This window comes from Thamnophis sirtalis, unplaced genomic scaffold (assembly GCF_051295495.1).
Source record: "Thamnophis sirtalis isolate CommonGarterSnake01/CBP01778 unplaced genomic scaffold, rThaSir2_p1.2 scaffold_12, whole genome shotgun sequence".
NCBI lineage: Eukaryota > Metazoa > Chordata > Lepidosauria > Squamata > Natricidae > Thamnophis > Thamnophis sirtalis.
In genome coordinates, this window is record NW_028261392.1 from 36512043 (window position 1) to 36527825 (window position 15783).

Sequence of the window (15783 nt, forward strand, 5' to 3'; positions counted from 1 at the left end):
ATTCTCAACCCCTTACTCTATTTTGGCAAAGAATTTCTAGAAGGCATTTAGTTCATTATTTAATTTTTTATTAGTGAAGAATTAATGGCTTAGGTACTACAGAATCACAACCTATGTTACTTTTCAATAACTTAAACTCTAGCAATCACTGATGTACTGATTGCTTTAGAATATGTTCCTGAATTTCAACAATACATCATTATATAAATTTGCTCAGTGATAAATTGTCTTCATTTAATGAATCTCATAAAAATCTACATATTTTAGATGTTATGGAAGTTTGGCTTTTCACCCACTTCAGATTACGCTCACTTGTGATTAGCATTTGGCTTTTATGTAACAGAATTGTGTTAATGAACACATTCTAATTGAAGTTCCTGTTACAGATTGATGCTGAGTGCAATACAAAGATTCTGCTTAGGAAAATATGAGCACAGATAATATTGCAACGAAACACTATGTGTTTATTGATGAGATTTCCAGATACGTACCAGTTTTTTTAAAAACCTTTCACTTTAGAAAGCCAATCCCAAATTTTAATCTTATACTCTTCATTGCATCATACAATCTGTTTAACATTTGGTGCAAATTAGTCATGAACTCAACTTATACAATAATCCATAAATACATTAAACAACAATATACTGTACAATATATAATAGAGTTGGAAGGGACCTTGGAGGTCTTCTAGTCCAGTGGTCTCCAACCTTGGCAACTTTAAGACCTGTGGACTTCAACTCCCAGAGTTCCAAGCCTTAAAGTTGCCAAGGTTGGAGACCACTGTTCTAGTCCAACCCTCTGTTCAAGCAGGAAACCCTGTACCATTTCAAAACAATAGCTGTCTAGTCTCTTCCTAAAAGCCTCCAGTGGTGGAGCACCTACAACTTCTGAAGACAAGCTGTTTCACTGGTTAATTATTCTCACTGGCAGGAAATTTCTCCTTCGTTCTAGGTTGCTACACTCCTTGATAAATTGCTTCTTCTCTTGCCTTTTAGTGTTTTGGAAAATAGGTTGACCACCTCTTCTTTGTGGCTGCCCTTCAAATAATGAAACACTGCTATCAATTCTATCATGTCACCTCTAGCCTATCTTTTCTCTAGACTAGAAAGACCCATTTCCTGTGACTGTTCTTCATAAAACATCAATATTCTTATATTATAACAGAACAACACAATACTCTTAATCTCATGAATGCTACACATACTCTTACCAGAGTCAGCAAGTTGCCATCTCCATACTCCCATAAAGCTTTGATTCTAGTCTTTTTATTTATATATTTTGCCTAAGTCAATAAATGTTCAATGTATTTTTCTTAAATTGATATTTTTTCTCAATGAGCTGCTGAAAAGCAGATTTTGTTCATATTAATTCTTGTACTTTTCATTCAGACTGCTGCCAAAACAGAGCTTTATAAGGACACGTAACTACAGTCCATTGCAGTATATCTATTTACACTTGTTACCTTTTTCATTATATACTTTGGAAGTTTTGCCTCAAATAGTATAATCTAGTCATGCTTTATTTCTGATTTTGCCATTGTTTGGTAGATTTTGAACTCAAACACTTTATCCTCAATCTCTTAATAGTATTTTTTTTTAGAGTAATAGAAAATGCAACCAAAGATGTACAAATGCAAAAGATAAAAGTTAACCTGTTATATTTTTAGAAATGTCCTTGCACTCTGCATTAGTTTTTTAAAACTCAGAAGACCAATTTTAATGAATATTGTTTAGTATTTAATAAGTGTTATTAGTTGCTAACATGCAATACAAATAAAAAATAAGCATTATACGGAACAGGAAAGGGCTACTGATATGCATTTGCAAACTATCTGATAAACTATATTTAATAGAAAAAAAAGCTGAAACTATTGTTACCAAAGTTTTGTTAATATTACAAATATTGACTTTTTCTAATGGATTATTAAAACTACATAATTGGATTGTTTTAAAGCAGCAGTTTTTATTAGGATTTCACCAAAATATACTGTATATATCTGATTTACCAATTTCGGTTTCTTGTTTTTTAATATGATCTCTAATTTCTTTATATGAATGCATAGGCTATCTGAATCCTCAGAATCCTGAGAAATATTAATACACAACTGAAAATGACCTATAGAAATGAAAAAGAAATCACATTAAAAATGGAAAGTGGGAAAAAGGAAAAAAGAAAAAAAGCATCCAATCTAAAACATAAACAGCCTCCTCTTAATTAATCAACATGTAGACACAAAACAATCAGGAGATAATAGAAAGGGAAAAATGTTAACAGTAAAACATAAAATGAATCCTCTTGAATATAAGTCCAATGATCAATCTTCCATAATGACCAGTCCTTCTCATTTGTTTCTTAGCAGATTCTGGACATAGCATATGGCTTTCAAGATTATTCGCTATTAATACACACACACACACACACACACACAAACACAAACACAAACACACACACCAATGGACCAAAGGCTTATCATGGGTTGACTCCCTGAGGTCAGTCATATTATTTGCCAGTCTTGATTTATCTTGGTTGACAAATACATCCCACAACAGTAATTTGACTTGATTTATATTTCATAGCTCTTAATTAAAGAACCTAGGGGCTCAAAAATTACATAAAACTTTGAAGAAATGAAGATAGTAGAGATCTAACAATCTAGTTCCAAATTATGAATCTAGATTCAAATTCATTCAAATTAGAGACGAAGTCTGAAATTAGATTTTGTCTCTAATGTCTTTAATGCTTCACAATGGAACATGTTTCTTATGTTAAAAAGTAAGGTAAATACAGTATCTTCTTCTTCAGAAGATTTCTTTCAATAGAAATCAATTTCTTTCAATAGAAATCAATTACTATATTGGGGCAGTACCTATCTGGATTTCTTATGAATTGGTAATTATCTCAGAATATGGCAGGGTTACTTTTTCCAAAATTTAAATGATAATAAAATGCCCTTAAAATAATATAATCATATTTTTACCTCAACTTTTTTTCAACTGTTTTTAGATGATCAACATTTACTAGAAATCAGTTAGAAAACAAATAATGCGCAGAGTTTTACTATTAATTTAAATACTTCTTTAAATTAGATTTCTTTTCTACTTAAACTTATCTCTTTATATGGCATAAAGATTCCTAGGTTTGCAGTTGAGCCTTGAGATAGTAAGTGGTCAGTCGCTGATGGCAGGTCACAAGGGGCAAACAACCATAAAAGGTGTGATATTTAGAGCAAGAAAGATCTAGTGTTCTCACTAGCAGATGACTGTCAGAAAATGGATTTTTTATTTCTTTCTGCCATTAGTAGCAGGAAAGCAACCAGATAATAACTTGACTGGCAAACCAGACTTTTTGTTTGTCACCATGAAACAAGCTGTCTACAATGAGATACTAGGAAAGAGAGAGCAAGGCAGGGGTGAAATTCAGCAGATTCTGACAGGTTTTAGAAAACCGGTAGTGGAAATTTTGAGTAGAATCGGCAAATACCACTTCTGGCTGACCCCAGAGTGGGATGAGAATGCAATATCCTTCCCCTGGGGTCATTTTTTTTAAACTACTGGTTCTGAGGGTGTGGTTTGGTGGGCATGGCAGGGAATGAGATTTTGAAGTATCCTTTCCCTGCCATGCCCACCAAGCCACACCCATAGAACTAGTAGTAAAAAATAATAATTTCACCACTGGAGCAAGGTTTATATACATACTAGATTTTTTTCATCCCACTTTACTGTGTGTAGGAGGGGGAACACAAAGAAATTGTGTGGATTGTGAGAATAACTTCTCCCCACTAGTTATCCTGGCATGTTCCAAAAGGCCCCCTCTCTCCAGGGTGAAAGAAAATTCATCTGTCAACCATAATTGCTTCCAGCTAAACCTATTTCACCAATAGGCATCCTTCCTTGTCCTTCCCTCATGATCCAGTGCAATTAAGAGATTCCAAATTTAAGCCTTGGTTTCAAACCAGCTGATCTTCACTTATCTGTTGGGCCCCTGTGGTGTAGGGACCAGAAAGAGAGACAGGAAAGAGCTTGTCTTTCCTTGTATCACACAAACTATGAGTTTCTGAGAAGTGTAGTTGAAAGGCTTGATGATGCTTAAATGGCTACAACTTTCCCAAATGTCATTCCCACATTCTGTAAGTTAGCCCATTTGATTCAACAATTGTTGCTCTATAGCTTCCAATTTTGCCCAATTAAAGGTTACAAAAAGATATGAGAATTGTAGTAGTACACTGTATATGGTGTACAAATAAGTGATTTTAGGTGTGCATATGTACAAGTGCATTTCCAATCTTAAATTAGAAAATTTGTAGCTCTGGAAATTGTAAAGCTCATTCGTACACAACATATGTTTTCTTACTGCATATGTTTTGGATGTAATTGTCTCCAAATTTCCCACTTTCTTATACTCAAATTCTGTGCATCTTTTTTTACCAATTTAGTAAATAAATGAATGTAAGTACATAATTAACATTACTGCATCAATCAAAATTAGTATTATGTAAAACTTTTAATTTCATATATGTTCTCACTTTTAAAAACCAAGCTCATTTTTGTCTGCATTAAATTGCACCTTTTAAGTCCCCCCCAAAAAATCATGTTGCAGATCTCCTAATATAATAATTTTTGTATATATTTTTCTTAATATATACATTTGTACATATTTTTCTTAAAATAATTCAAATTATGTGCTATGTATAATTTTAGTACTATATTCAAATTTATATTTTAATTGAAGAAATATTAATTTTTAATAATATATACAAGGTTTAGTTTGCATTAATGTCAACTATTGAAATGCATATTAAATATTCCTACTTTTAGAGCTGTCCTTTCCTGTTAATGTTATTATAATAGTACTTATAAATGCAATTGCAAAAACAAAATATCAAGGAATTCTACTTCTTATTATTCTGCTGTGCTAAGTAATGTAAGATAAGTAGAACTAGTCTCTCTGACATTTTTCTTCTTTTTGACAAAAGAAGTTTCAATTGCTTCAGAAAACATAAGAGCTTAAGAGAAATATTCTTAATATTAACTATCTGATCACATATTATTTCTTTTTATTCTGTGATCAACCCAGAGTTGTGGGCGGAAAGAAGGAAGAAAGGTAGGAAGGAAGAAAGGAAAGAAAGAAAGAAATAAGGAAGGAAGGAAGGAAGGAAGGAAGGAAGGAAGGAAGGAAGGAAAACTATACTAAGACCAATGATGAAAAGACAAATTCCTGTGATTATTTTTCACTATTGTGATTTTGAAGTTTTTAAAATGTGTACACTGTTTTTAGGAATTTTTGTGCTTACTGCATTCTGGTATATGCTATATATTTTATATTGATAAACTGTAATGAATATAAAGTGGTGCTGATGACTATGCTTTATATATAATATGCAATCCAATTAGCAAGATAATAATACTTAATTCCATTGATTGGAACTATCCCTTGAAGCTGAAAATAAGACAGACTTGTAGAAGATATGAAAAATCCTACCCGGTTGCTTTCAAACTTAGAACGATCATTGTTTGCCTTGGCTGTCTTTTCAGCAAGTTTCTTCTGCCTTTGAGGGCCTTTTCCAAAGAAGATATAGTTGACAAAGGCATATTCAAGTAAGGCCAAGAAGACAAATACAAAGCAGCCCATAAGATACATATCAATGGCTTTGACATATGGAATCTTAGGTAAAGTCTCTCTGAGATGAGTGTTGATAGTTGTCATAGTAAGCACAGTTGTAATACCTAAAAAGAATGAAAAACAAAAATCAGTAACTTTTTGCATTATTTTTCTAACTTACTTTGGAAGTAATTTCCAAGAGTTTTTCAGTAATAAAAAAAAATAAGTAAAATTGCAAGAGAGACAACATTCTATCTAACAGAAGAAAATATATGTAGCTCAGGGTTGAACTAGAGTCCTTGGTGCTTCTGAGCTTGGTTGCTTGCTTGCAGATGCTCCATTACCCAACTCAGTATTGTAAGAGAAGATGCCTGGCAGTGTTGATGGGCTGTGGTTGAAGCTGCTCATGTGTTGTGAGATTAAAAACTTTTGTTATGTGTTCTGATTGCTAGTTGGTGTCACTGTTTATGGATATGCTCTGCTTGCCTTCTGCCTGTCTATTCCTACATAGTCTTTTAGCTTATACAATTTTTACTTTTTTTGATTGTAAACTGCCTAGAGTTACCTTGAGGTAAGATGGGCGGCCAATAAATTTTACGAATAAATAAATAGTGGGTATTATGGTCCTTACACTGTATGTTGTAGATGACTCCTCTTTTGAGATGCTGGATCTTTTGGTTTACTTAAGATATTTTGGAGGGTTTTAGTTGATTTGTGTGCTACAGTAATGCAGAAATGTGCTTAGTAGTCTGTTGATTGTTTCTGAGATGTTTTTAATGTATGGTAGTGTTGTTTTTTTCATAGCTTGTGTTGATTGTGCTGTAGAGTTGAATCATCAGATAATTTTTGACAAAACTGAGTGAGTATCCATTTTGTTGGAAGTTATTGGATGGGTGGTCTGTTTCCTATTTCATGTGTTCTGGGTTGCTGCAATACATTTGTCCTAATCTGTATAATGTTCCTACACAGCTGCTTTTGTAGAAAGTAGTGAAGCACTTGGTTGGAGTGGATAGTGGAGCATTTGGTTGGTGTTTGTGGGTTTTTTGATAGAATTGTATTTCTAATTTGACCTTGTTTCATTTGCTGATAACCAGGACAAGTAGTATGTTGTTGTTTTCTTGTTTCTTTATGAATTTTATTCTTTTGAAGAAGTTGATTATTTAATGAGTATTCTCTATTATCATTCTAGTGCTGCAGAAACTCTCCATCAAGGAACTGAATGACTACAGACAGGTTGCTCTGACATACGTAATTATAAAAATGTTTGAAAGGTTAGTGGTGGCCCACCTGAAAACCATCATGGATTCACTGTTAGACCCCTTGCAAACAGATTGGCAGATGATGCTGTTAATATGGCTCTTCACTACATCCTACAACATCTTGAATGTCCAAGGACCTATGTCCTTTTTGTAGACTTCAGCTTGGCATCATTCCAGGTATTCTTCTAACTAAACAAAATCAGCCATCTGTGCCTGACCACATTTGTAAGTGGATCATAAGCTTCCTGACAGACAGGAAGCAGCAAGTGAAGCTAGGCAAAATAACATCAGATACCTGTACAATTAACATAGCCCCCCCACCCCACAGAGCTATGTGCTCTCTCCTCTCCTCTCTATATACCAATGACTATATCTCAAATGAGCCCTCTGTTGAAGTACTGAAGTTTGCAGATGACACAATAGTGATAGGTAGCATTCGAGACAATGACAAATCTGCATTAGCCTTGTGGTGCAGCCGGAACAATCTTGAACCGAACACACTGAAAACTGTAGAAATGATAGTAGATTTTAGGAGAAACTCTCCTATACTACTACTTCTTACAATAGTAGACAACACAGTATCAACAGTAGAGACCTTCAAGTTTTTAGGTTCTATAATATCTCAAGGCTTAAAATGGACACCTAACATCAAAAATGTCATTAAAAAAGAATGTTCTTTCTGTGCCAGATCAGAAAGCTCAGATTGCCAGAGCTGCTGATACAGTTCTACAGAGAAATTATTGAGTCTGTCATTTATACTTTATAACTGTCTAATTTGGCACAGCAACCAAACAACAGAGACATGGATTTCAACAGATAATTAGAACTGCAGAAAAAAAAAACCAATTGCTACCTGCCTGCCTTCTAGTGAGGACCTGTATACTGCACGAGTCAAAAAGGGGGCTGTGAAAATAGCTACAGACCCCTCACAACCTGGACATAAACTGTTTCAACTTCTACCCTCAAAATAACACTATAGGGCACTGCATGCCAGAACAACTAAACACAAGGACAGTCTCCCCCGCCCCCCTTATGCCATCACTCAGCTAAACAACTAATTCTCACAACACTGTCAACGATCTAGTAAGGCTGTATTATTCTTCTCATCTTTCCTATTACCTATCTCCTTATCTTTTTTTGACTATAACTGTGTTGCTTGTATCTTATAATTATTTTGTTTACTTAGTATCCTAGTATGATTTATGTTCATTGCTTATTTAGTATCCTATGACTATCACTAAGTGTTGTATCTTATGATTTGTGATTAATGTATTTTTATGATGACTATGATCATGATTTATCACATATTGCCTTTATGTACACTGATAGCTTATGCACTGGAGACAAATTTCTTGTGAGTCCAATCAAACTTGGCCAATAAAGAATTCTGCTCTGCTCTACTCATTCCTTTTTTACTATGTTGAAGATGTCATCTACATACCAGCCAGGACAGAAGATTAGTAGAGCTCACCAATGAAGATTAACTAGGAGTTAGAAGACATGATGAAAACTTTTTAATCATACCACACATGGATAGAATCAATCAAAATTTCAATTGAGAAGTTGTATCCTAGATCAATCCAAATCCAAAAATATTAAATGAGAAAATGAGAATTCTTGGAAGCTTGACATTCAAACAAATCAGCCATTAATTGACACTTAGAAATAAACCATATTTACAAACCAAAACAGGTAGCAAAAAGCAAAGAGGTAATCAAAAAGTCTAGGACACATCCCGTTCCAGCAGCCCACACTCAAATAAGCAGGAATTAACAGTATACAATGCCCTCAGCAACACTTGCAAGGCAAGAAATCTTTTAAAATAAGAGATAGAAAGGGAGAAAGGAAGGGAGGGAGGAACACACACACACACACACACACACACACACACACACAGCACCAAATATTTGAAATTAATGAAGCCTAGGGGAATCCTGATTTCCTGGAAAAATAACAGAAATGTCTCAAGTACCAATACAATTCTCACAGAAAGACTTCATAGCTGTAACATTTTTCCTGAAATATATAATCAAAAAGTAGTATTCATGTGTGATTTAGATACATGCACTATTGTTATTAAAAATAGTGAGAAGCTTGGAATACTGCTGGCAATCTCACAAATTGAGAAAGTTAATACTAAAAGTCTTTAAACTAATGTCTCCAGCTGATGTTCTGAACAATCCTTCTGTACGTGTAAAAGCTGTCCAACTTGAATCCCCCTTGGTGGATGCTGAGTATCCTCCAGGGTAAGTTGAAGCTATAGTACAGTAAATCCAGAAGCTACCTGCCTTAAGGCACTTTGACCAGCATTTTCAGAAGTGGAGAGTTACTCTCTCTCACAATGCTGGCTTTAAAGACTTGGCCTTAAGCAGACTTTCATCAATTGTGTCATCGAGTAAACCAGAGGCCCCTAAGGGAAAGATTGATTAGAAAAAGAAGGCATGCCCCTTTTTATTCTACTATCTTTGCATTCTTCCTTCAAATTTAAATTGTCCTTAAATTTAAATTTAGGGTACTACAATCTTTCTCTAAAGTTCGTTCTTGAATACCATTCCTAGAGTAATAAGGAAACTAAGCTCCATTTGGAGAGTTCAGTTAACAGATTTTATTAAAATGGTTACCGTATATATTTAAGATGAACCATTACTGAATCAATCCAAACTAATACAATATTTATATAAATGATATTGACCTATTAATATGTTGCAAATTCTAGTAATTGATATTTGATATTGCAAATGAAGTAATGTCCTACTCATCACCATTTCATACCAAGAGCCACTCTTGCTGCTGATGCATCATAATTTATCCAGAAGGATACCCATGATAAAATGGTAATCAATACTGAGGGCATGTAGGTCTGAAGAATAAAGTATCCAATATTCCTCTTCAACTTAAAACTCAATGATAGTCTTGGATAGGCACCTAATAAAAAATAGATAGGCATTAAGTTCTCATATATTTTCTTAATGATAATATAAGTTGGAATAGTTTTACTTTCTATCTAAAAATCATACATTTAAATTACTCACATGATATTTAAAATATAATCAAAATATACTAAACATATTACAAAATTGTTAGCAGAACCTATCACTCCCCAAAACAAGAATAGGGTAGCCCATAAATTGAAATTTTGTGCAGAAAAAATGTAATATAGGCTATTATTAAAACCCAAATATTAGTATTAAATATTTTAACTCAATAAATAATATTTGATTAATTATGTGGCACTGGCTATCATCATCATCATTATTGATCTTAGTATAATACAGTATAATAAAATATTAATGCTTTCAATTAGCATAATAAATACTAGAGTGATATTTCTCAAACTGTTTTAATTATGAATAATTTAAATGATAGCTTGACTCAGGACAAATAACTTGTTCTGGAAAGCTCTTCCGAGTTTCTGCTCTCTGTTCAAAATACATTATAACCCCACAATTTTATCACCCATACTGCTGACTGATTTTTATAATCTATTAGGTAAAGGTAAAGGTTCCTCTCGCATATATGTGCTAGTCGTTTCTGACTCTAGGAAATGGTGCTCATCTCCATGTCCCTATTATAATAATCTATACCTATTAGTAATAATAATCTATTACCTGCAGCTTAATTAGAGCATACATTTCTATTAAGGTATTTTTTTTTAGAATTTCCCATTAAAATATTTTATTAGATTGGAAGTCTCTTGACCCAACTAATTTTCTAAGTCACATACTATAGGTAGTCCTTGATTTATGACCACAATTTAGTCCAAGATTTCTGTTCAGATACTTGTTAGGTGAGTTTTTCCCCATTTTACAACCTTTCCTGCCTCAGTTGTTAAGTGAATCATTGCAGTTGATAAGTTAGTAACCCAGTTGTTAAGTGAATCTGGCTTCTCCATTGATTTTGCTTCTCAGAAGGTCTCAGAAGTGATCACATGACCCAGGACATAGCAATAGTCATAAATATTAATCAGTTGCATAGCATTTGAATTTTGATCACATAATTATGAGGATCCTGCCAATGTTCTCTCTAATTTTTTTTCAGTGTGAGCGGAAAAGTATAGTGTTTGAGCTGCCCAGTTTCATGCCTGAGCACCTAAGAGAGCAACAGTTTGAACTGCTGTCACGTCTGCTGGACATTTGCGCAACATTCCAAGCGTCAAGCACCGATTGCGAGCGAGGTTTCAGCCTGATGAATGCCAGGCATGAAAATGTGCCACTCAAACACTATACTTTTCCGCTCACACTGGAAAAAAAAGGCTCTCTGCTCAGCTTTTACATTGTTAGACTGGCTAGAGAGAGACATGGCACCAACAGCCGGGGTCCTGGCATTTTGTAGGCAACCTCACATTCCTTTGGAATGCAACCCATTACATTTGAATTAGGTTTTGCCAATTATCCTATTAAAAGATAATCCTATTATTCTAAAATATGACTAACTCAATATTAAAAACTGTAAATATTTAATGCTGATAAATAATAGCAGTAATTGTTATTTAGTATGACTAAAATCAGTATTGATATATCAATATAATATCTATCAAAATTGACAATAAACACTAAAATAACAATACAAATATATAATGTAGAATATAAATGTAATAAATATAATATATAAATGCAACATAAATGTAATAAAATAATTTATCATGAAACTCTCCCCCTTTAAAGTAGTAAAATCAATTAAATAGTCTAGCAAGTTTGGACTATATGCTATATGTTATGTTACTTAACTATATATACCTCAGAATCAGATACAACATCCACATCATTTCCAACTGAGTCAATAAAATCATATGCCATGACAAAACTATTTTAAATAAAAATATGAAATTAATCAAGTATTGCATTTATTTTTCAAAATGAATGTACAATTTTTTATTATTTAAGTTTTGTACCCCATCTTTTCATCTTCAAGGTATTCAAAGCAGCTAACAGATATTTTTAAAATTGAAATCTACTTAAAACTGGTGTTAATCTAATTCAAAAAGCCTGGCTAAAAAGGGAATTATCCTTTTCTAAAACCAAAAAAGAAAGAAGAACTGCCGCAGGATTGTATTCTGTAGTATTTAATCAATGTATAGCTTTCAAATGTAATCCAAATTATATATTTAAACAACATTATAAATCATTTAAATATCAGAAGATTTGAGCATTATTTTTTCTGATCTCTTGGCAGAAAGGATATGTACTGGCATTTTATGGAATTTAAAATGATTAAGTCCATGACACAAATTGCACAATAGGAAATCCAGGCCAGAATGCATTTAACGGTGAAGTTGGACCTCAAGGGTCAAGTGGGTCTGCTGCTAACGTACCTGCCTCCCAACTGCGTTGCAGCAGCCCTCCCCTCGCTCCTCGAGTCAGTAGCCGAGCTAGCAATTGAGTTCCCAAGGCTTATGGTCCTGGGGGACTTCAATTTGCCTTCGCTCGGTGAACACTCTGACGGGGCGCAGGAGTTCATGGCCTCCATGACAGCCATGGGCTTGACCCAGGTAATTTGGGGCCCAACCCATTCAGCGGGTCACATGCTCGACCTCGTATTCCTCTCGGAGCAGTGGACTTGTGATCTTGGTCTGAGGGGTAATGAGATCATACCCCTGCTGTGGTCAGACTGCCTACTGAGGCTTGACTTCCGGAGGCCAAACCCCCACTGTAGGGAGGAGGAACCGACCAGGTGGTTCCGCCCCAGGCGACTTATGGACCCTCTGAGGTTCCAGACAGAGCTTGGGGTTATTCCTGATACTCTCGCCCACAGTTCGGCGGAGACTCTGGTTGCTGCCTGGCACTCGGCAGCATCGGAGTCCCTTGACTGAATTGCGCCACTACGGCCCCTCCGGGTCGGCGGATCACGGAGGCCTCCTTGGTTCACCGAGGAGCTCCGGGAGAAGAAGCGCCAGAGGAGACGCCTAGAGCACCTATGGAGGTCCGATAAGTCCGAATCGAACCGAGCACTTTTAACAACTTGCACCAAGGAATATATCAGGGCATTGAGGACAGCAAAAAGAACGTATATTGCCACCTTGGTTGCGTCCGCTGAGTCCCGCCCAGCCGCCCTGTTTAGGATAACCCGCTCCCTCCTAAATAGGAGGGATACGGGGGACCCCTTACAGGGTAGGGCTGAGGATTATGTCCAGTTCTTAGCGGACAAAGTTGCTCGGTTTCGGTCGGACTTGGACTCCACCTTTGCAGATCCAGCCGAGGCACAAGGGGATAACTTGGCAGACCATCTCTGGGTTGAGTTTCAGGATGTTGCCTCTGGGGATGTGGACAAGGCCATACGAGCTGTGAGTGCCTCCACCTGTGTGCTGGACCCGTGTCCCTCCTGGCTGGTTGCCAACAGCAGTGAGGTGACACGAGGCTGGATCCAGGCGGTCGTTACCGCCTCCCTTCGGGAGGGGCACTTCCCCGCCGCACTTAAAGCGGCGGTGGTGAGACCCCTCCTGAAGAAACCATCTTTGGATCCAGCCGTTCTTAACAATTACCGTCCAGTCTCCAACCTCCCCTTTGTCGGGAAGGTTGTTGAGAAGGTGGTGGCCTACCAGCTTCAACGGTCCTTGGAGGAAGCTAGTTACCTTGACCCCTTCCAGTCCGGCTTCAGACCTGGTTACAGCACAGAAACCGCTTTGGTCGCATTAACCGATGATCTCTGGAGAGCCAAGGATGGAGGCCATGCATCCATCCTGGTTCTCCTCGACCTCTCGGCGGCTTTCGATACCATCGACCATGGTATCCTTCTGCGACGACTGTGGGAGGTGGGGGTGGGAGGCACTGTTTTGCAGTGGTTCTCCTCCTACCTCTCGGACAGGTCGCAGTCGGTGTTGGTGGGGGGGCAGAGATCGTCCCCTAGGCCCCTAACATATGGGGTGCCGCAGGGTTCGGTCTTATCCCCCCTACTATTTAACATCTACATGAAACCGCTGGGCGAGATCATTCGGAGGCACGGGATAAAATACCACCAATACGCGGACGACACTCAGTTGTATCTGTCTGCCCCGTGCCAACTCAATGAAGCGGTGGACGTGATGAACCAGGGTCTTGAGGCCGTTAAGAACTGGATGAGAGCTAACAAACTGGTACTCAACCTGGACAAGACCGAGTGGCTGTTGTGTTTCCCTCCCAATAATTTGGCCAGTGTTCCATCGCTCAGGCTGGGGGGTCAAATTTTACACCCCTCAGATAGGGTTCGCAACTTGGGAGTCCTCCTGGACCCACAGCTGACTTTTGACCATCACCTGTCGGCTGTGACCAGGGGGGAATTTGCCCAGGTTCGCCTGGTGCGCCAGTTGCGACCCTACCTGAACCGGGAGGCTCTCACAACAGTCACTCGAGCCCTTGTGACCTCTAGGCTGGAATATTGCAATGTGCTCTACATGGGGCTGCCCTTGAAGAGCATCCGGCGACTTCAGCTAGTCCAGAATGTGGCCGCGCGAGTGATTGTGGGCACACCGCGGTTCGCCCACATAACACCCATCCTCCGTGAGCTGCGCTGGCTACCTGTTGATCTCCGGGTGCGCTTCAAGGTGCTTCTTACCATCCATAAAGCCCTTCATGGTAGTGGATCTGAGTACTTGAGAGACCGCCTCCTGCCAATTACCTCCCTTCGACCTATTAGATCGCACAGATTGGGCCTCCTCCGAGTTCCATCCGCCAGTCAGTGCCGACTGGCGACTACGCGGAGGAGAGCCTTCTCAGTAGCAGCTCCGACCCTTTGGAACGATCTCCCCGTGGAGATTCGTACCCTCACCACTGTCCAGACCTTCCGCACAGCCCTTAAGATCTGGCTATCCCGTCAGGCCTGGGGATAAAGATTCTAATCCGCCCCACCCGAATGTTGAATGAATGTTGTGTTTTATTATTTAATTTTTATTTTTACTCACGTATTGTCTTATGTTTTGTCTTGCACTCCCCCTCCTATGAATTGTAAGCCGCCCTGAGTCCCCTTAGGGAAAAGGGCGGCCTATAAATAATAAATAAATAAATTAAAAAAATACTCATTGTATCACCAGGGACCAGAATTTAGCAGGCCCAGGAAAAAAAAGTAGGTAAAGCCACTTTATAGCTAAATTTGATACCATTAAAAATTAAATAGGATTAAAATCTGTGGTTTATAATTTACCCAGTTGTGCCATGTAGTCCACCCCACTCCTTTCGCCGGCGTTAGCTCGCTGCACCAAGGGGGCATGTAAGAGGGAGGGGAAAAAACAAGAGGCGATATGGCCATAGCTAAGCATGCAGCAAACTCGATGTCTCAGTGGGCGAGTCCACAGCATGCGTGCCCGCACGTCCGAGACAGGGCATAAAAAGGGAAGAAAAGGCAGGGAGGAGACGACTGGACCTAGCTCTGTTTGGGGCGCTGGCTTGCACGCAAGTGAGTCCCCCAGCGCAGGGTGGGGAAAGGCTTTGTTGAAAGATCTGAAGAGCAGAGAATCAGGAGGTGCAGTTGCATAATAAATCGCACCAATTCCACCCAAACTTTAAAAAAACCTCCTGTTTAGCTGGAGGGGGCTTCGTTCACGATTCCACAGCCATTCTGCAGAGTACAGAGACTGCAGTCCGTGTCCAGCAAACGACACTGCGCGGCAGTGGGAAACTGCTGCGCAATGTTTACTTGCCATGTGTTCGGCCGCGCGGCCGCGCACCTCAGAGGGAACAGTGGATCCTGCAACAGTCATAACTGTGAAAAATGAACATAAGTCACTTTTTTCAGTGCTGTTGTAACTTTGAATGATCATTAAATGGACTGTTGTACGTTGAGGACTACCTGTACATAGTTTCTGATACAAATATTGTTTTCTATATTTAAAAATCATCAAACTTATCAATGTTAACATTTCAGACCCAGTAACACAAAATATTTGTAAAGAAAGAATGAACTAGCACTACCTCCATTTTAATTACCTCTTATATAAACACCAAATGTAGGCATGCAT

General features: G+C 37.9%; 1 protein-coding gene across 2 annotated transcripts in view; it reads right to left on the reverse strand.

Annotated features, from left to right (window-relative positions):
• Positions 1-15783, reverse strand: part of GABRB3 (gamma-aminobutyric acid type A receptor subunit beta3) — a 281267-nt gene that overhangs the window by 17670 nt on the left and 247814 nt on the right. For both annotated transcript variants that reach the window (XM_087726486.1, XM_087726485.1), the window contains 2 exons: positions 9630-9782; positions 5479-5723 (listed from right to left, as the gene is read on the reverse strand). In XM_087726486.1, the coding sequence (XP_087582612.1) occupies positions 5479-5723; positions 9630-9782 (398 nt within the window). The remainder of the gene's footprint in view (positions 1-5478; positions 5724-9629; positions 9783-15783) is intronic.